The sequence below is a fragment of the Piliocolobus tephrosceles genome, chromosome 4 (genome assembly GCF_002776525.5).
Source record: "Piliocolobus tephrosceles isolate RC106 chromosome 4, ASM277652v3, whole genome shotgun sequence".
Taxonomy (NCBI): domain Eukaryota; kingdom Metazoa; phylum Chordata; class Mammalia; order Primates; family Cercopithecidae; genus Piliocolobus; species Piliocolobus tephrosceles.
In genome coordinates this window covers 109,932,498-109,959,551 of record NC_045437.1, presented here as the reverse complement: position 1 = coordinate 109,959,551, position 27,054 = coordinate 109,932,498, and the positions used below count along the sequence as shown (strand labels likewise).

The window sequence follows — 27,054 nt, the reverse complement described above, 5'->3', positions numbered from 1 at the left end:
AATAAAGGGATGTAGGAGAATCTACTAAGCAAATGGAAAGCAGAAAAAAGCAGGGTTTGCAATTATAACTTGAGACAAAACAGACTCTAAACCAACAATAATCAAAAAAGACAAAGAAAGGCAATATATGATGGTAAAGGGTTCAGTTCAACAAACATAACTATCCTAAGTGTATATGCACCCAACACAAAAGCACCCAGATTCATAAAGCAAGTTCTTAGAGACCTTCAAAGAGATTTAGACTTCCACACAATAATGGTGGGAGACTTCAACACCCCACTAACTGTATTAGATAGATTATTGAGGCAGAAAATTAACAAGATATTCAGGACCTGAACTCACACTGGATCAAATGGATCTGATAGACATCTACATAACTCTACACCCAAAAATAACAGAATATACATTCTTCTTATCACTACATAGCACATACTTTAAAACTGACCACATAATCAGACACAAAACACTTCTCAGCAAATGCAAAAGAACTGAAATCATAACAACACTCTCTCAGACCACAGCTCAATAGAATTACAGATCAAGACTAACAAAATCACTCAAAACAATACAATTACCTGGAAATTGAATAACCTACTCCTGAATGACTTTTGGGTAAATAATGAAATTAAGACAGAAATCAAGAATTTATTTGAAACTAATGAGAAAAAAGACACAACATACCAGCATCTCTGGGACACAGTTAAGGCAGTTTTAAGAGGGAGCTTTATAGAACTAAACAACCATGTCAAAAAATTAGAAAGATCTCAATTTAAGAATTTATTATTACAACTAAAAGAACTAGAGAACGAAGAGAAAATCAATCCCAAAGTTAGCAGAAGACAAGACATAACAAAATCAGAGCTGAACTGAAGGAGATTGAGATATGAAAAGCCATTCAAAAGATCAATGAATCCGGAGTTGGTTTTTTGAAAAAAAATTAACAAAATATATAGACCACTAGCTAGACTAATAAAGAAGAAGAGAGAAAAAATCTGAATAAACACAATCAGGAATGACAAAGGGGATATTACACTGAGCCAAAGAAATACAAATAACTATCAGAAACTATTATGAACACCTCTATGCACACAAACTAGAAATTCTAGAAGAAATGGATACATTTATTTAAAGGTGTTAATTTATTTTTCTGTTTTGTTTTTTGTTTCATAAAACCCTTTCTCAAGGTATGATAGGTGTGATTCACATGTAAAAAGCTGTACATATTTAATTTATACAACTCAAAGAGTTTGGTGATAAGTATATACCCATTCAAATCATCACCACCATCAAGAATATAGATATATCCATCATCTCCTATAGTTTCCTCCTACCACTTTTACTGTAATTATTACCATTATTGTGTGTGTGTGTGTGTGTGTAGTGTGAACAGAATATAAGATCTACCTTCTTCACAGAATTTAAGAATACAATAGTTTATTGTTAGCTACAGGCACTGTGCTGTATTGTAGATCTCCAGAACTTCTTCATCTTGCACAAATGAAACGTTTTTATACCCTTTGAATATCACCTTCCCATTTTTCCCTCCCCCCATTCCCTGGCAGTCACAGTTACGCTCTATGCTTCTATGACTGATGGTTTTAGATTACACATATAAGTGAGATCATTTTTATGTCTGGCTTATTTTACTTAACATAATGTCCTCCATGTTCATCCATGTGTCAGGATTACCTTCTTTTTATTGTTGAATAATATTTCATTATATATATGTCACTTTTTAAATCCATTCATCTGGAGAGGGCGGAGCAAGATGGCCGAATAGGAACAGCTCCAGTCTCCAACTCCCGGCACGAGCGACACAGAAGACTGGTGATTTCTGCATTTTCAACGGAGGTACTGGGGTCATCTCACTGGGGAGTGCCGGACAATCGGTGCTGGTCACCTGCTGCAGCCTGACCAGCGAGAGCTGAAGCAGGGCGAGGCATTGCCTCACCTGGGAAGCGCAAGGGGGAAGGGAATCCCTTTTCCTAGCCAGGCGAACTGAGACACACAACACCTAGAAAATTGGGTAATTCCCACCCCAATACTGCGCTTTAAGTAAACAGGCACACCAGGAGACTATACCCACACCTGGCCGGGAGGGTCCCACGGCCACGGAGCCTCCCTCATTGCTAGCACAGTGGTCTGCGATCTAACCACAAGGCAGCAGCGAGGCTGGGGGAGGGGCGCCCGCCATTGCTGAGGCTTAAGTAGGTAAACAAAGCCACTGGGAAGCTCGAACTGGGTGGAGCTCACAGCAGCTCAAGGAAACCTGCCTGTATCTGTAGACTCCACCTCTGGGGACAGGGCACAGCTAAAAAAACAACAGGGGAAGCAGCAGAGGCCTGTGCAGACCCGAACGACTCTGTCTGACAGCTTTGAAGAGAGCAGTGGATCTCCCAACACAGAGGTTGAGATCTGAGAACGGACAGACTGCCTGCTCAACTGGGTACCTGACCCCTGAGTAGCCTAACTGGGAGACATCCCCCACTAGGGGCAGTCTGACACCCCACACCTCGCAGGGTGGAGTACACCCCTGAGAGGAAGCTTCCAAAGTAAGAATCAGACAGGTACACTCGCTGTTCAGCAATATTGTATCTTCTGCAACCTCTGCTGCTGATACCCAGGCAAACAGGGTCTGGAGTGGACCTCAAGCAATCTCCAACAGACCTACAGCTGAGAGTCCTGACTATTAGAAGGAAAACTATCAAACAGGAAGAACACCTATACCAAAACCCCATCAGTACGTCACCATCATCAAAGACCAGAAGCAGATAAAACCACAAATATGGGGAAGAAGCAGGGCAGAAAAGCTGGAAATTAAAAAAATAAGAGCGCATCTCCCCCTGCAAAGCTCATCGCCAGCAACGGATCAAAGCTGGTCAGAGAATGACTTTGACAAGATGAGAGAAGAAGGCTTCAGTCCATCAAACTTCTCAGAGCTAAAGGAGGAATTACGTACCCAGCGCAAAGAAACTAAAAATCTTGAAAAAAGAGTGGAAGAATTGATAGGTAGAATAATTAATGCAGAGAAGGTCATAAATGAAATGACAGAGATGAAAACCATGACACGAGAAATACGTGACAAATCCACAAGCTTCAGTAACCGACTTGATCAACTGGAAGAAAGAGTATCAGCGATTGAGGATCAAATGAATGAAATGAAGCGAGAAGAGAAACCAAAAGAAAAAAGGAGAAAAAGAAATTAACAAAGCCTGCAAGAAGTATGGGATTATGTAAAAAGACCAAATCTACGTCTGATTGGGGTGCCTGAAAGTGAGGGGGAAAATGGAACCAAGTTGGAAAACACTCTTCAGGATATCATCCAGGAGAACTTCCCCAACCTAGTAGGGCAGGCCAACATTCAAATTCAGGAAATACAGAGAACACCACAAAGATACTCCTCAAGAAGAGCAACTCCAAGACACATAATTGCCAGATTCACCAAAGTTGAAATGAAGGAAAAAATCTTAAGGGCAGCCAGAGAGAAAGGTCGGGTTACCCACAAAGGGAAGCCCATCAGACTAACAGCAGACCTCTCGGCAGAAACTCTACAAGCCAGAAGAGAGTGGGGGCCAATATTCAACATTCTTAAAGAAAAGAATTTTAAACCCAGAATTTCATATCCAGCCAAACTAAGTTTCATCAGTGAAGGAGAAATAAAATCCTTTACAGATAAGCAAATGCTTAGAGATTTTGTCACCACCAGGCCTGCCTTACAAGAGACCCTGAAGGAAGCCCTAAACATGGAAAGGAACAACCAGTACCAGCCATTGCAAAAACATGCCAAAATGTAAAGACCATCGAGGCTAGGAAGAAACTGCATCAACTAACGAGCAAAATAACCGGTTAATATCATAATGGCAGGATCAAGTTCACACATAACAATATTAACCTTAAATGTTAATGGACTAAATGCTCCAATTAAAAGACACAGACTGGCAAACTGGATAAAGAGTCAAGACCCATCAGTCTGCTGTATTCAGGAGACCCATCTCACATGCAGAGACATACATAGGCTCAAAATAAAGGGATGGAGGAAGATCTACCAAGCAAATGGAGAACAAAAAAAAGCAGGGGTTGCAATCCTAGTCTCTGATAAAATAGACTTTAAACCATCAAAGATCAAAAGAGACAAAGAAAGCCATTACATAATGGTAAAGGGATCAATTCAACAGGAAGAGATAACTATCCTAAATATATATGCACCCAATACAGGAGCACCCAAATTCATAAAGCAAGTCCTTAGAGACTTACAAAGAGACTTAGACTCCCATACAATAATAATGGGAGACTTCAACACTCCACTGTCAACATTAGACAGATCAATGAGACAGAAAGTTAACAAGGATATCCAGGAATTGAACTCATCTCTGCACCAAGCGGACCTAATAGACATCTATAGAACTCTCCACCCCAAATCAACAGAATATACATTCTTCTCAGCACCACATCGCACTTATTCCAAAATTGACCACATAATTGGAAGTAAAGCACTCCTTAGCAAATGTAAAAGAACAGAAATTATAACAAACTGTCTCTCAGACCACAGTGCAATCAAATTAGAACTCAGGACTAAGAAACTCAATCAAAACCACTCAACTACATGGAAACTGAACAACCTGCTCCTGAATGACTACTGGGTACATAACGAAATGAAGGCAGAAATAAAGATGTTCTTTGAAACCAATGAGAACAAAGATACAACATACCAGAATCTCTGGGACACATTTAAAGCAGTGTGTAGAGGGAAATTTATAGCACTAAATGCCCATAAGAGAAAGCTGGAAAGATCTAAAATTGACACTCTAACATCACAATTAAAAGAACTGGAGAAGCAAGAGCAAACACATTCAAAAGCTAGCAGAATGCAAGAAATAACTAAGATCAGAGCAGAACTGAAGGAGATAGAAACACAAAAAACCCTCCAAAAAATCAATGAATCCAGGAGTTGGTTTTTTGAAAAGATCAACAAAATTGACAGACCACTAGCAAGACTAATAAAGAAGAAAAGAGAGAAGAATCAAATAGACGCAATAAAAAATGATAAAGGGGATATCACCACCGACCCCACAGAAATACAAACTACCATCAGAGAATACTATAAACACCTCTACGCAAATCAACTAGAAAATCTAGAAGAAATGGATAATTTCCTGGACACTTACACTCTCCCAAGACTAAACCAGGAAGAAGTTGAATCCCTGAATAGACCAATAGCAGGCTCTGAAATTGAGGCAATAATTAATAGCCTACCAACCAAAAAAAGTCCAGGACCAGATGGATTCACAGCTGAATTCTACCAGAGGTACAAAGAGGAGCTGGTACCATTCCTTCTGAAACTATTCCAATCAATTGAAAAAGAGGGAATCCTCCCTAACTCATTTTATGAGGCCAACATCATCCTGATACCAAAGCCTGGCAGAGACACAACAAAAAAAGAAAATTTTAGACCAATATCCCTGATGAACATCGATGCAAAAATCCTCAATAAAATACTGGCAAAACAGATTCAGCAGCACATCAAAAAGCTTATCCACCATGATCAAGTGGGCTTCATCCCTGGGATGCAAGGCTGGTTCAACATTCGCAAATCAATCAACGTAATCCAGCATATAAACAGAACCAAAGACAAGAACCACATGATTATCTCAATAGATGCAGAAAAGGCTTTTGACAAAATTCAACAGCCCTTCATGCTAAAAACGCTCAATAAATTCGGTATTGATGGAACGTACCTCAAAATAATAAGAGCTATTTATGACAAACCCACAGCCAATATCATACTGAATGGGCAAAAACTAGAAAAGTTCCCTTTGAAAACTGGCACAAGACAGGGATGCCCTCTCTCACCACTCCTATCCAACATAGTGTTGGAAGTTCTGGCTAGGGCAATCAGGCAAGAGAAAGAAATCAAGGGTATCCAGTTAGGAAAAGAAGAAGTCAAATTGTCCCTGTTTGCAGATGACATGATTGTATATTTAGAAAACCCCATTGTCTCAGCCCAAAATCTCCTTAAGCTGATAAGCAACTTCAGCAAAGTCTCAGGATTCAAAATTAATGTGCAAAAATCACAAGCATTCTTATACACCAGTCACAGACAAACAGAGAGCCAAATCATGAATGAACTTCCATTCACAATTGCTTCAGAGAGAATAAAATACCTAGGAATCCAACTTACAAGGGATGTAAAGGACCTCTTCAAGGAGAACTACAAACCACTGCTCAGTGAAATAAAAGAGGACACTAACAAATGGAAGAACATACCATGGTCATGGATAGGAAGAATCAATATCGTGAAAATGGCCATACTGCCCAAAGTTATTTATAGATTCAATGCCATCCCCATCAAGCTACCAATGAGTTTCTTCACAGAATTGGAAAAAACGGCTTTAAAGTTCATATGGAACCAAAAAAGAGCCCGCATTGCCAAGACAATCCTAAGTCAAAAGAACAAAGCTGGAGGCATCACGCTACCTGACTTCAAACTGTACTACAAGGCTACAGTAACCAAACAGCATGGTACTGGTACCAAAACAGAGAGGTAGACCAATGGAACAGAACAGAGTCCTCAGAAATAATACCACACATCTACAGCCATCTGATCTTTGACAAACCTGAGAGAAACAAGAAATGGGGAAAGGACTCCCTATTTAATAAATGGTGCTGGGAAAATTGGCTAGCCATAAGTAGAAAGCTGAAACTGGATCCTTTCCTTACTCCTTATACGAAGATTAATTCAAGATGGATTAGAGACTTAAATGTTAGACCTAATACCATAAAAACCCTAGAAGAAAACCTAGGTGGTACCATTCAGGACATAGGCATGGGCAAGGAGTTCATGTCTAAAACACCAAAAGCAACGGCAGCAAAAGCCAAAATTGACAAATGGGATATGATTAAACTAAAGAGCTTCTGCACAGCAAAAGAAACTACCATCAGAGTGAACAGGCAACCTACAGAATGGGAGAAAATTTTTGCAATCTACTCATCTGACAAAGGGCTAATATCCAGAATCTACAAAGAACTCAAACAAATTTACAAGAAAAAAACAACCCCATCAAAAAGTGGGCAAAGGATATGAACAGACATTTCTCAAAAGAAGACATTCATACAGCCAACAGACACATGAAAAAATGCTCATCATCACTGGCCATCAGAGAAATGCAAATCAAAACCACAATGAGATACCATCTCACACCAGTTAGAATGGCAATCATTAAAAAGTCAGGAAACAACAGGTGCTGGAGAGGATGTGGAGAATTAGGAACACTTTTACACTGTTGGTGGGATTGTAAACTAGTTCAACCATTATGGAAAACAGTATGGCGATTCCTCAAGGATCTAGATCTAGATGTACCATATGACCCAGCCATCCCACTACTGGGTATATACCCAAAGGATTATAAATCATGCTGCTATAAAGACACATGCACACGTATGTTTATTGCGGCACTATTCACAATAGCAAAGTCTTGGAATCAACCCAAATGTCCATCTGCGACAGACTGGATTAAGAAAATGTGGCACATATACACCATGGAATATTATGCAGCCATAAAAAAGGATGAGTTTGCGTCCTTTGTAGGGACATGGATGCAGCTGGAAACCATCATTCTTAGCAAACTCACAAGAACAGAAAACCAAACACCACATGTTCTCACTCATAGGTGGGAACTGAACAATGACATCACTTGGACTCAGGAAAGGGAACATCACACATCGGGGCCTAATGTATTGGGAGTTATACCTGATATAAATGACGAATTGATGGGTGCTGACGAGTTGATGGGTGCAGCACACCAACATGGCACAAGTATACATATGTAACAAACCTGCACGTTATGCACATGTACCCTAGAACTTAAAGTATAATAATAAAAAAAATAAATAAATAAAATAAAATAAAATAAATCCATTCATCTGTCAGCAAATAGATTGTTTTCATATCTTAGCTACTGTGAACTATGCCACAGTAAACGTGGAAGTGCAGGTATCTTTTTGAAATCCTGACTTCCATTCTTTTGGATAAATGCACAGAAGTAGGATTGCTGGATTATAAATTATCAGTGAGGTTACTTATTTTATATAATTTTGTATACTGCAACTTTACTAAATGTATTAGCTTTAACAGTTTTTTGTGGAATCTTTAGGGTTTAACTACATGTAAGACCATGTAGCATAGTTGTATTTGTATTTTCTTTAAGGAATCTACATACTGTTTTCCATAGTGAATATATCAATTTATATTCCCAGCAACAATGCAGCAACACCTGTAACCTTTTTTAAATTAGTAATAACCAGTCTAACAAGTATGAGGTGATATCTGCTTATACTTTTGATTGAATTTCCCTGATGGTTAGTGATAGTGAGTCACTTTTCATGAACCTCTTGGCTATTAATATTTTTATTTCCTTTGGGGGAAATGTTTATTCATGTACTTTGCCCATTCTAAAAACTGGAGTATTTTTGGTTATTAAGTTGTATGAGTGTCTTACATATTTTGGACATTAACTCTTTATCGGGTATATACTTTGAAAATATTCTCCCATTCTACATGTTGCTTTTTATTTTGTTGATTATTTCCTTTGCTGTGCAAAAGCTTTTTAGTTTCATGTAATCTTACTTGTTCATTTTTGCTTTCATTGCCTGTGCTTTTGGTGTCAGGGTGAAAAATCATTGCCAAGATCAATGTCAAGGAGATTTTTCTGTATGCTTTCTTCTAAGAGTTTATAGTTAAGGCCTTTTCTTTATGCCTTTAATTCATTTTGAATTGATTTTTGTGTGTGATGGAAAACATGAGTCCAGTATCACTCTGTTGCATGTAAATATCCAGTTTTCCAAACACCATTTATTAAAGAAACTATCATTTATCCATTTTGTAGTCTTGGTAATCTTACTGAAGATAAGTTGACCATATAGCATGGGTTTATTTCTGGGCTTTTAATTCTGTTCCATTGATCGATACGTCTTTTTTATGCTAGTACCGTATGGTTTGATTACTATTAGGTTGGTGCAAAAGTCTTTGCAGTCTTTGCTATTACTTTCAATGGCAAAAACCACAATTACTTTTGCACCAACCTAATATAACATAATTTGAAATCAGGTAGTATGATGCTTATACTTTGTTCTTTTTGCTCAAGACTTACTTGGCTATTCAGGGTCTTTTGTGGTTCCATGTGAATTTAGATTTTTTTCTAATTCTGTGAAAAATGCCTTTGAATTTTAATAGTGATTGCATTAAATCTATAAATTTATTTGGGTAGTATGAACATTTAAGCAATATTAATTCTTCTAATCCATGAACACATGATAGATTTCTATTTATTTGTGTTTTATTCCATTTCTTTCAACAGCGTCTTATAATTTTCAGCGTACAGATCTTTCACCTCATTGGCTAAATTAACTTCTAATTTTTTGATGCTATAGTAAATGAAGTTGTTACCTGGATTTCTTTTCAGACAATTTATTGCTAGTGTATAGAAACACTACTAATTTTGTATGTTGATTTTGTATCGTACAACTTTGCTAAATTCATTTGTTGAGTTCTAACAGGTTTTTGTGGATTCTCTAGGGCTCACTACATGTCATGTCATCTCCAAACATAGACAAATATGTTTCTTCCTTTCTGATTTGGTTGCTTTTTATTTTTTATTTATTTATTTATTTTTTGCCTAATTGCTCTGGCTACAACATCCAATACTATGTGGCAAGGATGGATACCTTTATCCTGTTCCTAATCTTAAAGGAAAGCTTTCACTATTTCACTGTTGAGTATAATGTTAGCTATGAGCTTATCATATGTAAACCAAAAATAAAATTCTAAGCTTCCCAGTCGACTGAGTGGACCCCCCTTCTCAAGAAAGGGAATTCTCAAGTAAACCTGAAGGACTAGTCCAGGCCATGATGGGAAGGTGAGGTTGGACACGCCTCATTATATCCTCTTCCCTTTGGAGTTCAGGCACAACTGAGCAGCATTAGCATTACAACGGAGGTCTTAAGAAAGACTGACAAAACAGACTCTTTGTAGCAATAAAATACCAAATGCCAACCTGTCATATAGCATCACATTACAGATAGCAGGCCCTGAAAGAAATTAAAATATTTTACCCCAAAGCATATTTCTTTGACATATTTTGAAATAGCCCAGCAGGCCGGGCGCGGTGGCTCAAGCCTGTAATCCCAGCACTTTGGGAGGCCGAGACGGGCGGATCACGAGGTCAGGAGATCGAGACCATCCTGGCTAACATGGTGAAACCCCGTCTCTACTAAAAAATACAAAAATCTAGCCGGGCGAGGTGGCGGGCGCATGTAGTCCCAGCTACTCAGGAGGCTGAGGCAGGAGAATGGCGTGAACCCGGGAGGCGGAGCTTGCAGTGAGCTGAGATCCGGCCACTGCACTCCAGCCCGCGCGACAGAGCGAGACTCTGTCTCAAAAAAAAAAAAAAAGAAAAAGAAATAGCCCAGCAAAGCTGCCTCTGGTGGGTGAAATGTAAATTCTCTACAGAATATAAATTTCCCTTTCCAGGTCTTTGATCCTGAAGAGATTGATTAGCTGAGAGTCTAGCAATTTTTAAAGACCTGAATATGCAACATTTACCATCTATTGCCTCTAAGAGTGGCCACCTATGAGACTTCATCTACATGTAAGAACCTTGGTCTCCACAACCCCCTATCCTAATCCAGACACTCTTTTCTACGATTCCAGGTCTTTTAGATAATAACTTAACTCACAACCATTTGCCAACCAGAAAATCTTCTAATCTACCTATTACTTGGAAGCCCCCACTTCAAGTTGTCCTGCCTTTCCAGACCAAACCAGTGTATACCTTACATATATTCATTGATGTCTGTCTGTAATTTCTGTCTCCTTAAAACATAAAATCAAGCTGTAACTCAACCACCTTGGGCACACTTTCTCAGGACCTCTTGAGACTATGCCTTGGGCCTTGGTCACTCACATTTGGCCCAGAATAAACCTCTTTAAATGTTTTATAGAGTTTGACTCTTCTTGCGGACAAATATGTGATCTTTATTATGTTGAGGTACATTCTTTTGTTACCTAATCTGTTGGCTTTTATTATGAAAAGATGATGAATATTGTCAAATGGTTTCTCTGCATTTGTTAACATAAGTATACATTATTTGCTCTTCATTCTGTTAATGTCATATATTATATGTATTTATTTGCATGTGTTGAAACATTCTTGCACCCCAGGGATAAATCCCATTTGATCATGGGGATTCTTTTAATGTTTCTTTTAATGTACTTTGTAATGATTCTTTTTATCATGAATTTGATTGGCTAATATTTGTTGGAAATGTTTGCATCTATGTTTATCAGGGATATTGGCTTGTAATTTTCTTCTTTTTTTGTGGTGTTTTTATATGGTTTCTGTATCAGGGTAATTGGGGCCTCATAAAATGAGTTTGGAATTATTCCTCCATCTTTAATATTTTGCAAGCATTTGAAAAGTATTGGCATTAAGTTTTCTTTAAATATTTTGTAGAATTCACCAACAGAGCCATCTGGTCATGGAATTTTCTTTGTTGGGAAGATTTTGACTGTCAGTTGTATTTCTAACTGATTCCTGGTCTGGTATTTTTTTTAAAAAATTCTGAAGCAGTTTTTATAGGTTTTATGTTTCTAGGAATGTATCCATTTCTGCTAGATTATCCAATTTGTTGGCCTATAATTTTTCATAGCGCTATAGTCTAACCTTGTCTTTGGTTTCACTTTTGATTATTTTAGTTACTCATGATCAATTGTGGGCCAAAAATATTAAATGAAAAATTTCAGAAATAAACAATTTGTAAGTTTTAAATTGCACACCATTCTGAGTAGCATGATGAAATCTCTATCATCCTGCTCTGTTCCATTTGAGACATGAAAAATAGCAGATATAGGGTTTGGTACTATCCGGGGTTTGTGGCATTCGCTGGGGATCTTGGAATGTAACCCCTGCGGATGAGGGAGAACTAGGATCGTCTCATGACATTTCATATTTATTTCTGTGGTACCAGTTGTAATGTATCATCTTTTATTTATAATTCTGTTTATTTGAGTCAGCTCTTTTTTTCTTGGTTAATCTAGGTAAAGGCTTGTCAATATTATTTATCTTTTCAAATAAACAACATTTAGTTTTATTGATCTTTTTGTTTTTCTATTTCATTTATTTCTGCTCTGATTATTATTCTTTTCCTTCCTTCTGCTAAATTTTGGCTTAGTTTTTTCTTTTTCTAATTTCTTGAGGTATAAACTTATGGTGTTCATTTGAGATCTTTCTTTCTTCTTAATGTAAGTATTGATAGCTATAAACTTTTAGAACTGCTTTTGCTACATTCCATAGATTTCGCTGTTGTTTAAAAATTTTTCATCATCACTATGGTTTCAATGTATCCCCAAAGTTTATGTGTTGAAAACTTAATCCACAATGCGATAATGTGGACAGGTGGGACCCCCTACGAGGTGACGAGGCCATGGGGATCCTGAGGATCCTGCCCTCATGAGTGGATTAATGCCATTTTTGCAGAAGCAGCTTCCTTCCTCTTTCTTACTCTCTTGCCCTTCTACCTTCCTCCATGGAATTACACAGCTAGAAGGCCCTCACAGGATGTGATCCCTTGATCTTAGACTTCCCAGCCTCCAGGATCATGAGCCAAATAAACCTCTGTTCATTACCCAATCTCAGGTATTCTGTTACAGCAGCATAAAGTGGACTAAGACAACCACTGGGTATATGCTCTGTGGGCATGTTACACATGGCCTTTATTGTGTTGAGCTACATTCCTTCTATACCTAATGTGTTGAAAGTTGGTTTTGTCATGAAAGGGTGTTGAATGATGTCAAATGCTTTTTCTGCATCTATTGAGATGATCATGTTGTTTTTGTCTTTCATTCTGTTAGTGTAATATTTATTGATTTGCATATGTTTAACCATTCTTATGTTCCAAGGATAAAGCTCACTTAATCATGGTAAGTGAATCTTGTAATGTGCTGTTGAATTCTGTTTGACAGTATATTTGGTCTTTCTGTCACTCCTCCTCCTCCAGTCTGTACGGCAGACTTTGGTAGACAAAGACCTTGACCAGTCAGCCTAGCTAGATACTCTGGAAGTCTCTCAGATCTTTTTTATGGATGTACCTGCTTTACTCCTCTTGTTCCTTCTTGGTGAGAGGGAGTCTTGGGATTTTCTTTTCTCAGTCCTGCAAAGGAGACTAGCTGCTGAGAGCCTTCCATTTATTTATCTCTAGGGCAATTCCCTAAAATACTCAAGATTGTGCACCTTCTCTCAATGCAGCAGAGTCAAGCTGATTGCTACCTGTGTTCTGACTGCAGAAGTTTGTATGCACATCTGCTAGGCTCAGGCACCCTGGCTGCAGGGAAGCACGTGCTGGACTGTGATGGACCAAGAGGTTCCAGCCACAGGGGGTGGTGTGTAGAGGGCTGGGGGCACATATCCTCTGGTTGGGTAGTCAGCCGGTTGTGAGGTCGCCCCAGTAGAGTGCAGAAGCTGGCCAGTAGGTTCTGCTGCTTGTTGTTCAGATCCACGCACTGGCTGCCATAAGCCCCTCCTCTTTCCCTGCTCCTAGCTGCCCCCAGGTGATTCAGCCACACTGGTCCCCTCAGTGTTCTGCATTAAGTGAGACAGAAATGGTTTCCTGGGTAGCATCCCACAGGCCTGGGGAATCTGGACATTTGCTTTGCTCTCACTTTCCCCATGGCAAAAATTGTGGGCTGAGGGAGTCTCTCTTGGCACTGAGTTACCTTGGAAGAGCAGTGAGGCAGGTAGAACGAAGTGGTTCTTACCTGCCTCCATGCATCTGTTCTTGGCTTTTTTGCCAGACCAACCAGTTGGAACCTCTCAAGTGGCTTCCTAGACTCCTACAAAAATACCTTTGTTCATGGTAGTTGTTAAAATTAGTGTTCCTATGGGAGTTTGAGAACTGAAAACTCCTTTCACCATCCTAATCATGTCACTTCTTAAGAGGTTTGTTGTATGATAGTTTGTATGTATAGTTTCATTATCATTCAGTCATAAGACACTTTTAATTATCATTATGACTTTTTCAGTGACCACTTATTTTTGAAGTATGTTTTTAAAGTTTCAAACATATATGAATATTAAATTTTCTTTTTCTCATTGAATTTAGTTATATTGTGATTAGAAATCATCGTTTGAATCATACCAGCCTTTGTCTATTTGTGCTGCTATAACAAAATACTACAGACTGGCTCATTTATAAACAATAGAAATGTATTTCTCATAGTTCTGGAGGCTGAGAAGGCCAAGGTCTAGTATCAATAGATTTAGCATCTGATGAGGACTCTGCCCCTCTGTTTCACGATGTCACCTTGTTGCTGTGTCCTCTGAAGGTAATGAACGCTGTGTCCTCACATGGCAAAAGGGGCGAAAGGGTAAGTTCACCCCCTCAAACCCTTTTATAAGGCACTAACCCATTCATATGGGCATAGTCCTCAGGACTTAATCACCTCCTAAAAAGCCCACCTCTTAATAGTGCTGCATTGGGGATTTAGTTTCAACACGAATTTTGGAGAAGACACAACACTAAAACCATATCACAACACCATTTTTTTCAAAGTTTCTGTAAACGATTTTATGTACTTGAGCCTGATGAGAATTAATTTATGTTCTATGTGTGCTTCCAATGCTTTGTTGTGGGTGCAGCCTTCTAAGAATATCTATTAAATTGGGTTTGGTAATTTGTAGTTCAAATATTCTATATTCTTACTGATTCAAGTCACATTGCAACTTGGTGGCCCATGATTAAGTGTTCAGTCTCTCTTAAGGTCTAGCCCAAGATGTATTTTTCAAAAGAATAGTAGTTATTCATAGAGAATGGCAGGGCTCTGCTCCTAAATGCTCAGGGCCTGTGCCATGATTCACTTATGTGGCCTGGCAAAGGCTCCTAACAGCATGCCTGTCTGTTACTCTCTGTGGGCCACATTCTGATCCATGCTTCCGCCAACCAAACTACAGAGCCTTTCTTACATTCTGAGCTGCAAGATTAAGTGCAGAATCTCTGATTAGTGAGGCCATTACATGTGGTTTGAGCCAACCTTATGTCCTTGGACCACCACCTCACACCCTAAATATCATTTGACATGGATTCTCTGGATTTCTGGTCCGTATGGATTAGAAAAATCAACTAGCTCTTTTGGAGTGCAGTACACTTTCTAATGCGTCATGCATTTTTTCCAACTTTAGGGTCCTGTTGAAGCTTGAGCCTAGGTACAGGTCTAGAAGCAAAGAGGGATGGTAGGGGTGGGTCCTGAGTAGAATCAGCATTGTCTTGCATGGCAGCTGCCTCAGGAGAGAGGCCATTACAGTTTCTTTGGGCAATGCAGGGTTAATCCCCTGAGACGAAGGTGGAGAAGCTATTTCCAATTGACTAGGGAGGTTGAGACTGCTTTCACTGGCAGACTCATCAGCATTTAGGGCTCACTGTCCCAGCTCCATCAGTCTTCCCATACATCCTCATTTCAACTTTCTGAATCTCATTTCTTCCCAGTCAATGCCCCCTCACATTGACAGATATTCTGAGGGACAGGTTTGGATTTCCACTGTCGTTCGGCCAGTTGCCGGATGAGTTCTGAATTTGGTTTTCAGCAGTCTTAGCCCTGTGGCTACAGAAAATAAGGGTCTCTTTCAGGGCACTCATGGAAGCTTTCACGTTATTTATGCAACACCAAGAAACTCAGAATTCAAATTCCTCTGCTCATATTTTCTTTCGTCACTTTCCTCACTTTTTCTGGCAAGAATAGGAGCAACCAGCCAATCTCATCTTATTCACTAGGTCGACACGTTTGAAAATACGATACACCAGTCAACCCACGGTTAATTACAGGTCTCAAATGGTGATATTTTGCATATCTGTATTGCTAGATCACAGCATGGACTTTCAGTGCTTTTTGTTTTGTTTGTTTGAAGACGGGGCCTTGCTATGTTGCCTAAGCTGGCCTCAAACTCCTAGGTTCAAGTGATCCTCCCACCTCAGCCTCCTGAGTAGCTGGGACTACAGGTATGTACAGTAATCCCAGCTCAGAGAATTTTAGAATTTTAGGGATGACTGAAAAGTTATCCCTAAAATTCTTTTTCTCTAGAAATACTCTTAGTACCAAATTTGTATTAGTGAGAGTTCTCCAGAGTAACAGAACCACTAGGATGTATACATACATACATATATATGTATGTATACATCCTGTTGTTTCTATATATTTGAGAGAGAAAGATGGAGATAAAGAGAGAAAGGAAGAGGAGAGACGGAGAGATTTAGTATAAAGAATTGGCTCACATACATCATGGAAGCTCTTTTAGTTCCCAACTCATGGGTGAGTCAGCAATCTGGAGACCCAGGAGAGCCAATGGTTAGTTTAAGTTTAAACCAGAAGACCTGAGAACCAGAAGAGCCAATGGTGTCAGTCCTGTCCAAAAGTTCGCAGGCTCAAGACACAGAAAGAGCCAGTGGTTCAGTTTGAGTCTGAAGGCCAGCAGCCTGCTCTGAGGCCAGGAAGAGCCAGTGTCCCAGTTTCAAGGCTCTCATGCAAGATCATTCTCTCTCTCAGGGAAGGGTCAACCTTTTGTTCTATTCAGGTCTTCAACTGATTGAGTAAGCCCACCTGCATTATGGATGGTAATTTTCTTTACTCAGTTTACCAATTTAAATGTGAATCTTATGTGTAAACACCCTCACAGAAACATCCTGAATAATACTTAACCAAATCTGAGCAAATCGTGACCCAGTCAAGCGGACACAAAAAATTAACCATCACAGGGATACATCATAGGTGAAGGAAATACTTAATTCTACTCCTCTGGAATTGTAAACAATTCTATTTCCACCTAACCAAATGTTTATAACTTTATTTTTACATCTCATTGATTTTAAACGTTTAAAATAAATCATTAAAACTGAGAAAGATAAAACAATGCCAAGATAGAGAGGCTCCTGTCCTCACTCTGAGTTACTCAAGCATCCACTCCTCCTTCTCTTCTCCTCCCCTCCCTACTCACCTCCTATCTGTACCCTGGATTCCACCTCTTGGCTCAGATGAGCATGCTGCATGGAACAGGATATGCTCCCAGCGTTCTCTTGGACGGTCAGGGAGATCTCCACATCAAACAGGCCACACATGTTTGTGTTTGTCCTGGAGTCTGCGGACAAATCCTGTCGTTGTGGACCTTTCCACTTCGCGATGGGCTGGGGGAACCAGCCCGAGGACCGACAGAGTAGCTGGATGCCTCTGTCAACATATCCCACGATGGAAATGAGAGGAACTGAGCCCAGTGCTGGGGAGAAAACAGGGAAGAGTTTAAAGCAAAGATCATATCCCAGAGCCACAGCAATTCTGAGTCAAGTGCATTCAGTCCACTCCCCACCCTTTCTCTCTTACACACACAAACACTAAAACCACAACCTTTGGCAAAAGCCTTCCCATGGCCTTTTTTTTGTTTGCTATTTTTTAGCAACTACTGTGTATGCATTGCTATTCCTAGGCACGAGTTATGATGAAGTAAGACAGAACTGCTTCTGATGAGAAACTTTTCAGGAGCTCAGCTAAAGTAGAGAGAGAGCTGAGCCGCCAGGTGTAGGAGTAACAGACCAAAGAAACAATGATCCAAATTAAAGTAATAGTGAAGCCTTTGATCAGTTGCTACAAAAGTACAAGCAAGAGCTAAACCCAGGAAGATGCCAACTCCTCCCTGTTTCATCCTCCCCCATGAAATGGAATTCCAGTTGAGGGGCAGATGGATCATCGCACGTGTGGGGCTGACTCACTATTGATGGAGGGCTGAACAAAAGGCTTCACAGCTTTATGAATCCTGAGCTCAGGAAGGGGGTGTAGGGAGGAGGAATTAGGGTGTAAGATACTGGATACTAAGACAGTAGAGAAAAGTGTCTTGGAGTTTGCCTTTTCTGTCATGGAGGAATGACAACCAGTGGCGTGGGAGTAAAAGAATTTACCAAGATGGTTGCAGGTAGAGAAAGGCAGATTTATTAGAGAAAGCAGGAAAATACTTTGCAAGGAAGGCAATGGGCAAATTAGCATGAGGGAAGCTAACTGCAAGAAAAAAAAGGCTCTTTGGGAATTTTATAGAATGGAACTTGGGCTGATTGATAACGCCAAGGTAGCAAGGAGCCTAACTTACATTCTTTTGTCAGCTGGCATGTTTGATACATTGAGGTGTTTGGTGATCAGCAGGAAGTCTGTGAGTTATGTATGTTATCTGGGCAGAAAGGCCATATGTTCTGGGCCATATATCCTGGACTGTATGTCCAGGACGATAAAGAAAGGCAGACCTGTAGCTTATCTGCTGTCTCTTTTGTTTAAATTTTCTAGACATGAAGAAAGGTATGTTTATAGTTTATTTCCTTTTTTTTTTTTTTGCTTTCACCTGGTCCCACCAGCCTGACTCCTTTTCCCGTTAGGACTCCACATTCTCCTCCTTGATACAAGGCACTTGAAAGTCCTGCCCAAGGCCTGAAATCCTGAGAATTAAAATGCCTGCGCTAGAAATGCAAATATGTAAAGACCAGGACAGCTTGGAGGGGCCTGAGGGCTCACCTGAAACTCTCCTCAGATTGCAAAGCATTGGTTGTACTCCAAGTCTGCTACCAGGAGGAGGCCTTCCAGGAAATGCTTTTGAAAATTGCCCGTGGTCAGGCCTGAAATATCACTCATAGTGGATTTTTCTAATTTTTTTAAGTTAGTCAAATTTAGCAGTGGGAGTTGTATACCAAGTTTAGTGACACTGCTGTTCATAAGTTCTGATAATCCACTCGCATCAGAGCAGCCCCACTGACAGGTTTGTAATCAGGAGACAGATTCTTCACAACTCACTGTAACTGTAAACAACAAATTTCTTTTTTTTTCTTCTTTTTGTTCTTCTTCTTTTTTTTTTTTTTTTAAATAGAGATGAGGTCTTACCATATGCCCAGGCTTGTCTCGAGCTCCTGGACTCAAGCAATCCTCCTACCTCAGCCTCTCAAGGTGTTGGGATTACAGGCCTGAGCCACTGCACCCTGTCCCATCAAATAAATTTCATTGTGAAGGGTGTGACTGTGGAAGTATGGTCAAGTTAACGCAGAGCATTCAGTGATTAATTGTCAGGGGAAGTCACAGCTTCCTGGAGCTGACATTCGCTCCCTGATAAACAAAAAATCTGTAGGACAAGTGAGCAGGAATTTTTATTTTTATTTGTTTTTTATTTTTGTTAATTTAAAAATAAATTTTCATAAGGAAAACTACATTTTGACAGTGGGGAAAAAAAGAAATAAAGTATTGATATAAGCAATAATTTGGATAGATCGCAAGAGCATTATGCTGAATTTAAAAAGTCAGTCTCAAAAGGTCACCTGTGGTGTGAAGCCGTGTATGTGACATTCTTGAAATTACAACATCAGGGAGATGGAAAACCCCAGCCAGGGGCTGAGAAGGGGTGGGTGTGACCGTAACGGGTGGCAGAGGGAGATCTTTGTGATGGTGGGGTAGTTCTGTACCTTGATGTGATGGTGGTTACATGACTTTAAACATGTGATAAAATACATAGAATTATACACATAAGACAGAAGGAACTTGCAGTATAGAGTGCCGCCCTCTGACTAAATGACCTGAAATTTTAAAATTTCCTTATTGAACAAATGACTCGCAAAGTCCAGGAGGTTCTCTGGGACAGCGAAGTTATGGAAAATGAAACTGACCTGACACCTGCAGCTCCCAGGTGGCCTCCTGGTAGTAAGAAGACTGGGAGCCAATCCAGCACCCATAGAGGCCAGCGTCCAACGCAGTAATGTTTTCCAGCCTCAGAAAGAGGCGCCCCTCTGCAATAGAATCCTTCACCAATTTTGTCCTGCCTTGATACTGTGGCATCTGCATAAATGGCTGGTCCTTCCCGTCCCTGTAGAGGTGGACCACGCTAAAGTGCTGGCCCCTGAAGAACCGCACTTCCATGGCCTCTGCATTGGTCTTAGGAAACAGGAAACAGGAGAACGCAGCGTCCTCCCCAACCAAAGCCTGGACAGCCTTGTTTGGCCCAAACACCTGCCACTGTCCTGTGGGAAGAAATACAAAAGATAAACAATCAAAACCCTTTATAGTGTGACCTACTCAGGGCTCCACTGGGCTGGGCTGGAGATGTGTGTCAGGGAGAAACATTCATCACAATCCTATTTCTAAAGCCAGTGACTTGCATTTGTGTATCTCCTTACATTTGACAAACCATGTCCACGTCAGTTACCTCATTCGGTCTTCAGGAACACCTGCAGAAATGTGAATTATTAACGTTTTTATTTTCAAGATGAGAAAACCATGTTATCCAGAGGAAAAAGTCTCTTTCTGAAAGTAGAACCTTTGATTCCAGGAGATTCTGTTGTCACATTATCTCTCATCTGCCCATTTGCTTCAGTTAAAAAAAAAAAAACCCAAACATCCCCTTTTCCATCTTCCTTGCTAAAAACCAAAGTTGACGTCTTTCTATTGACCTAGAGAAGAGCGTGGGCCATAAAGTCTCCAATTTTGGGCAATTTGTTAAGGTTTCCTTCAAACACAATATTATACCAATGTTTTATGGCTACTATGGAATATTTCATTTCTGCCCATGGCGCACAGAATTATTTGTACTTCCTTAGTTTTTTTGGAAATCTACTTGTTCTGCCAAGTTCTGAAAGACATGCTATGACACTGCAACAAGATTTTGCCATTTATTTTCTGTAAATTTGTTCTTTGGCACATTCATGTGTGACTTACATTTTCCATAGCATGTACCTTTTGCACTTGTGTAGTAATTTTTTCCTTTTTCCTTTAGCACTGAATGGTGCTTCATCTAGTGCTTAGTCAACATGTCTTGCCTTCATTTTTGTAAAAAAAATTCTTAGTACATGTATGTCCTCACCTCACTTTTGAAACTTTCTTCATTGTCTTGCTTCAAGTGTGATAATTACATGTTTTCTGTGTGCCCCCCCTGCACAGCTCTTGGCTCTGTGGGGACAGGGCCTGATTTTCTTGCGCAGCATAGTACCCACTTGTTCAGCACAGAGCCCATCACACAGAACAGGCTCCACAAACAAGTTACTCATGTGAACGGCGAGCCCCATTTCCTTTCTTACTTGCTCATCTGTTTAACAATCATTTGAATAATTTTCCTGGTGTAAATCACTCTTACTACCCTGTAAGGATTACATTGCTTCTTAGAGACCACAAACTATGGAGGCCCACTCCCTTCACCTACTAAGTACCCACCCCTTCGATTGGCAGTGTCTTTTGATTCATTCACATGTATCCACTTATGGTCTGTGGATCTACCTGTGTGTGGTGTCTGCATGTGCATCAGAGGCAAGGTGAATTACATGTGTGAATTTCTACATAAGTGGATATTTTTAATTCTGGCACTTAATTTTTTTAGTTTAATTACATTTTATAAATCTTGCTGAAATGTATTTCACTCATGCATCTTTAAGAGTATTATTTAAGTGAGGTGTGACTTTGCAGCCTGATGTCTGACCAGCTGCTGACCTGGTGTAGCAGATGTTGAGGCCCTGCTCCTCACCACCCAACCCTGAGTCCCCCTGGAATGGGATGGGCACTTGCCTGTCTGCTGACAGCTCCGCCCCTGGAGCCTGGCCTCAGCCTCTCTGCTGAGGGCTTCCTGCAGCCTTTGGAACCTACTTAACCCTGGCACAAGGCAGCTCAGAAGATTTGAGATTTTAACAGTCCCAGGGCACATCTCACCCAGTGGGGAAAGGAGACAGTAGATGTTGGAATGACTCTGAGCCACCATCTATAAGATTCCTCCAAAGGTCCCAGTGGGACTGGGTCCCAGTTGCCACTACAGCAACCTGCTCATTAGTGCACCCTCTATGGCTCTCCCCCGCACTGGCTTCACTCTCCGCACTCCCTCACTTTGTTTTGCAGAATCACCTGCTCAACAATCACTGGTAGGAAGGCCTTTGTCTTAGGTCAGGTTTTGGGACCTAGCCTGTGCCAGCTGGGCTGCTATGGATGCTGCCTTCAGGGCTGTGTGGGGCTCTCGAGGCAAGGAAACATTTTCCAGAGTACCTCTGCTTCTCCGGCCAGCCTTTGCTGCTGTCATCTCTCTTGCCTATAACATCTCCTTTCACTCCTTCCACTTCCTTCCCTTGAAAATAAGAAAGGAACTTATTTTCAAAGACTGGCTGTTGTTGCAACATGCCAAGCACCAATGCAGCTCCACATGCACAAGCTCATGCAGTCCTCACCATAGCCCCATCAGGACTGTGAACGTATCTTCATGTCATCATAAGCAAAGCGACACTTAAGGAAGCTGTGAACCATAAAGCTTGCAAGCAGATGAAATAAGAGTTTTGAAAAATAAAATGTTTCTGTCTCCAAGATCATTTCCAGGATGCCCTGCTGCCTCACCCAGAAACAGAAGGGACACAAAGCAGCTCATCAGAAAATAAATGAAAACAAACTGAAATGAGAGCATCTCCTGTTAGTAACACATGTGGGTTTTTGTTTTAAAGAAATATGCTCTATGTTTTGATTGCCCTTATTTCTGTTTTCTTAGCTTCATGTAGCAAAAAAGATTTAGGTGGACAGGTGGCAGGATGAACCTTCGCAGACAGAAAGTGAACACAGTCAACTGAATCTTCTATGGCTGGGTACTGACCATCTAGATAACAGCATTCTACTCCAACCTCAAGCTTTCTCTGTGGATTTTATTCAATTACTCAACATCCTATATACTGGGCTCTGTGTTAACAGTAAGTGGAAGGAGAAAGAAGAGTGGATTTCTTCCCAGAGTATGCCAGGTTTCAGCTAATTTCTCACCTCAAGACCTGTACACCTTCCTCCACTCTCGTGTCTCGTACCACAGACATTTCTAACTCAGCATGTCTTTAGCTGGGTACATTGTCTTTTCTCCAAAATTCCTAACTGTGTCTCTTCCCAGCTGGACATCTACGTCAGCAACCTTGGTACGCTAATAACCCTGCCTACACCACTTAGCCCATCTGGGACAAACACGGAGTTTATTCACCTTAACACGTTGGCTGTGTCCCTGTCTGTGATCATGGTGCCTCTTCAGCACCCGTGTTTCCATTATGGGGGCTACTATAATTGTTTCCACAGTGCCCGATCCTTCCCCAGGCTGAGGCTAGAAGCCAAAGGAATAGAAACAACAAAGATGGCTTCTTTCCATTATGCTGCAATCATCGTAGCTAAAGAACTCAAACTATGAGTTAATAAGGAGCAAACAAAGAACAGTCTTACCTGATCCCAGCTTCAGGAGACTCAGAACCAAACTGAGCATGAGAGCCATGGATGTGTTCCGTGAATGGACCTCACAGCATGGAAACAGGTGACAGGAGAGGTGACGGATGGATTAGAGAGAAGAGGAGAACTGGCCTAATGCTCAAGGTACGGAAGCCATGGAGAGGCTCTGCATGAGCGGAGGGCAAACTACACTGTTCTGAGATTCTCCCCCATCGAGACACGGCTGTAATGTGCCAGAAGTATAGGGACTCTAGACTTTGAACCACTACATTTATAGGCAGGACATAAATGTCTATCTCTTATCAAGAAAGCAAAGATGGAAATAGCGTAGATAAAACTGGAGATGAACTTTGTCCTGAGTCAAAACGATGCCCTGTGTGGTTGAAACAGGAATGTCAGATGAGGAAATAATTTTCAGGTCCAATCTGGCAGGCAGGGATGTATGGCCATGGGATCTAGTCCTGAAAGAACATCATGTTAGCACTGGATAGTTTGGTGTCCAAGTAAATAGGCCATGCTCCATTAGTAGTAGCCTACAGCAGGTGACTTGACATTTCCTGGCACAGTCTGAGGTCATTTTGCTTACCCCTCCATCGTCTGGAGTTCAGGACCAGACTGTAATCATGAGTCCAGATAAAAATAACTTTCTAAAACAAAACAGATCCTTAGTGTTAAACATCTGATATACTGGGAAAGGTACCAGGGCAGGTTCAGGCATGAGGAAACTTATTTATTATATAAACTAAGTTCCAGGGCAGCCACAATGAGAGATTTGCAGTCTTTTTAAGCACATGGAAACTCACAAAGTCACCGCTTAACAAGATCAGAATGAAAATTTCCATAGATAACCACCAAAATAAACACACTCTAATCATAATGCAATTAAAATTAAAAAGAAATTCAAAAACATAGGAAACTCTATATACTAGGAAATTCTTATGTGACACAATTTAAAACAACTCACAGGATGGGACCAAATCACAGTAAAAGTTAGCATCTAGAATAGGACAAAATGAAAACACTACATTTAGTCTAAAATCTAGAACACTGACAACATCAAATGCTGGAGAGGATGTGGAGCAACAGGAACACTCATTGATTGCTGACAGGAATGCAAAATGGTACAGTCATTCTAGAAGACAGTTCAGCAATTTCCTGCAAAATTAAACATACTCTTATCACATAATCCGGCAACTGCACTGATTGTTGTTTACCTAAATGACTTGAAAACTTATGTCCACATGAAAAATTACACATGAATCTTTATAGCAGCCTTATTCATAATTGCCAAAAATGTATACAACCAGATATCATTCAATAATGAATGTATACGTAAACATATGTGTAAATGTGTCTTTCCAGTAGAATGATTTGTAATCCTTTCAGTATATACCCAGTAATGGGATTGCTGGGTCAAATGGTATTTCTGGTTCTAGATCCTTGAGGAATCGCCACACTGTCTTCCACAATGGTTGAACCCATTTACACTCCCACAAATAGTCTAAAAACATTCCTGTTTCTCCACATCCTCTCCAGCATCTGCCATTTCCTGACTTTTTAATGATCACCATTCTAACTGGCACAAAATGGTGTCTCATTGCGGTTTTGATTTGCATTTCTCTAATGACCAGTGATGATGAGCTTTTTTTCATGTTTGTTGGCCGTATAAATGTCTTCTTTTGAGAAGTGTCTGTTCATATCCTTGCCCCACTGTTTGATGGGATTGTTTTTTCTTGTAAATTTGTTTAAGTTCTTTGTAGATTCTGGATATTAGCCCTTTGTCAGATGGATAGATTGCAAATATTTTCTCCCATTCTGTAGGTTATCTGTTCACTCTGATAATTGTTTCTTTTGCTGTGCGGAAGCTCTTTAGTTTAACTACATACCATTTGTCAATTTTGGCTTTTGTTGCCATTGCTTTGGTGTTTTAGTCATGAAGTCTTTGTTCATGCCTATGTCCTGAATGGTATTGCCTAGGTTTTCTTCTAGGAGTTTTATGGTTTTAGGTTTTATGTTTAAGTCTTTAATCCCTCTTGAGTTAATTTTTGTAATAAGGTAGAAGGAAGGAGTCCAGTTTCGGTTTTCTGCATATGGCTAGCCAATTTTCCCAACACCATTTACTAAATAGGGAATCCTTTCCCCACTGCTTGTTTTTGAACAGGTTTGTCAAAGATCAGATGATTGTAGATGTGTGGTGTTATTTCTGAGGCCTCTGTTCTGTCCCATTGGTGTAGACGTCTGTTTTGGTACCAGTACTATGCTGTTTTGGTTACTGTAGCCTTGTAGTATAGTTTGAAGTCAGGTAGCATGATGCCTTCAGCTTTGTTCTTTTTGCTTAGGATTGTCTTGGCTATGCGGGCTTTTTTTAAGTTCCATATGAAATTTAAAGTAGTTTTTTCTAATTCTATGAAGAAAGTCAATGGTAGCTTGATGGGAATAGCATTGAATCTATAAATTACTTTAGGGAGTATGGCCATTTTCACAATATTGATTCTTCCTATCCATGAGTATGGAATGTTTTTTCCATTTGTTTGTGTCCTCTCTTATTTCCTTGAGCAGTGGTTTGTAGTTCTTCTTGAAGAGGTCCTTCACATTTCTTGTAAGTTGTATTCCCAGGTATTTCCTAGGTATTTTATTCTCTCTAGCAATTTTGAATGGGAGTTCACTCATGATTTGGCTCTTGGTTTGTGTATTACTAGTGTGTAGAAATGCTTGTGATTTTTGCACATTGATTTTGTATCCTGAGACTTTGCTGAAGTTGCTTATCAGCTTAAAGAGATTTGGGGCTGAGATGGTGGGGTTTTCTAAACATGCAATCCTATCATCTGCAAACAGAGACAATTTGACTTCCTCTCTTCCTATTTGAATACCCTTTATTTCTTCCTCTTGCCTGATTGCCCAGGCCAGAACTTCCAATACTATGCTGAATAGCAATGGTGACAGAGGGCATCCTTGTCTTGTGCTAGTTTTCAAAGGGAATGCTTCCAGCTTTTGCCAATTCAGTATATTGGCTGTGGGTATGTTATAAATACCTCTTACTATTTTGAGATATGTTCCATCAATACCTAGTTTATTGAGAGTTGTTAGCACGAAGGGTTATTGAATTTTGTCGAAGCCCTTTTTTGCATCTATTGAGATAATCATGTGGTTTTTGTCATTGATTCTGTTTATGTGATGGATTAAATTTATTGATTTGTGTATGTTGAACCAGCCTTGCATCCCAGGAATGAAGCAGACTTGATCGTGGTAGATGAGCTTTTTGATGTACTGCTGGATTTGGTTTGCCAGTATTTTATTGATGATTTTCTCATCGATGTTCATCAGGGATATTGGCCAGAAATTTTCCTTTTTTGTTGTGTCTCTGCTAGGTTTTGGTATCAGGATGATGCTGGCCTCATAAAATGAGTTAGAGAGGAGTCCCTCTTTTTCCATTGTTTGGAATAGTTTCAGAAGGAATAGTACCAGCTCCTCTTTGTACCTCTGGTAGAATTCGACTGTGAATCCATCTGGTCCTGGGCTTTGTTTGTTTGGTAGGCTATTAATTACTGCTTCAATTTCAGAATTTGTTATTGGTCAATTTAGGGATTTGATTTCTTCCTGGGGTTTAGTCTTGGGCGGCTGTCCTGGTTTAGTCTTGGGTGGGTGTATGTGTCCAGGAATTTATCCATTTCTTCTAGATTTTCTAGTTTATTTGTGTAGTGGTGTTTGTAGTATTCTCTGATGGTAGTCTGTATTTCTGTGGGATCAGTGGCAATATCCCCTTTATCATTTGTTACTATGTC

General features: G+C 40.1%; 1 protein-coding gene across 6 annotated transcripts in view; it reads right to left on the bottom strand.

Annotated features, from left to right (window-relative positions):
- Nucleotides 1-23,539, bottom strand: part of BTNL8 (butyrophilin like 8) — a 51,219-nt gene extending 27,680 nt beyond the window's left edge. Inside the window, exons 1-3 of one of the 6 annotated variants that reach the window (XM_023193558.1) lie at nt 23,270-23,539; nt 20,230-20,280; nt 17,034-17,309 (exon numbers count right to left, since the gene is read on the bottom strand). In XM_023193558.1, the coding sequence (XP_023049326.1) occupies nt 17,034-17,154 (121 nt within the window). In that variant the 5' untranslated portion in view covers nt 17,155-17,309; nt 20,230-20,280; nt 23,270-23,539. Of the gene's footprint in view, nt 1-17,033; nt 17,310-18,949; nt 19,084-19,722; nt 20,074-20,229; nt 20,281-23,269 lie in introns of those variants that run through there. The other 5 variants (XM_023193554.2, XM_023193553.1, XM_023193557.1 and 2 more) reach the window with 5 other exon arrangements.
- Between the last annotated feature and the right edge of the window lie 3,515 nt (nt 23,540-27,054).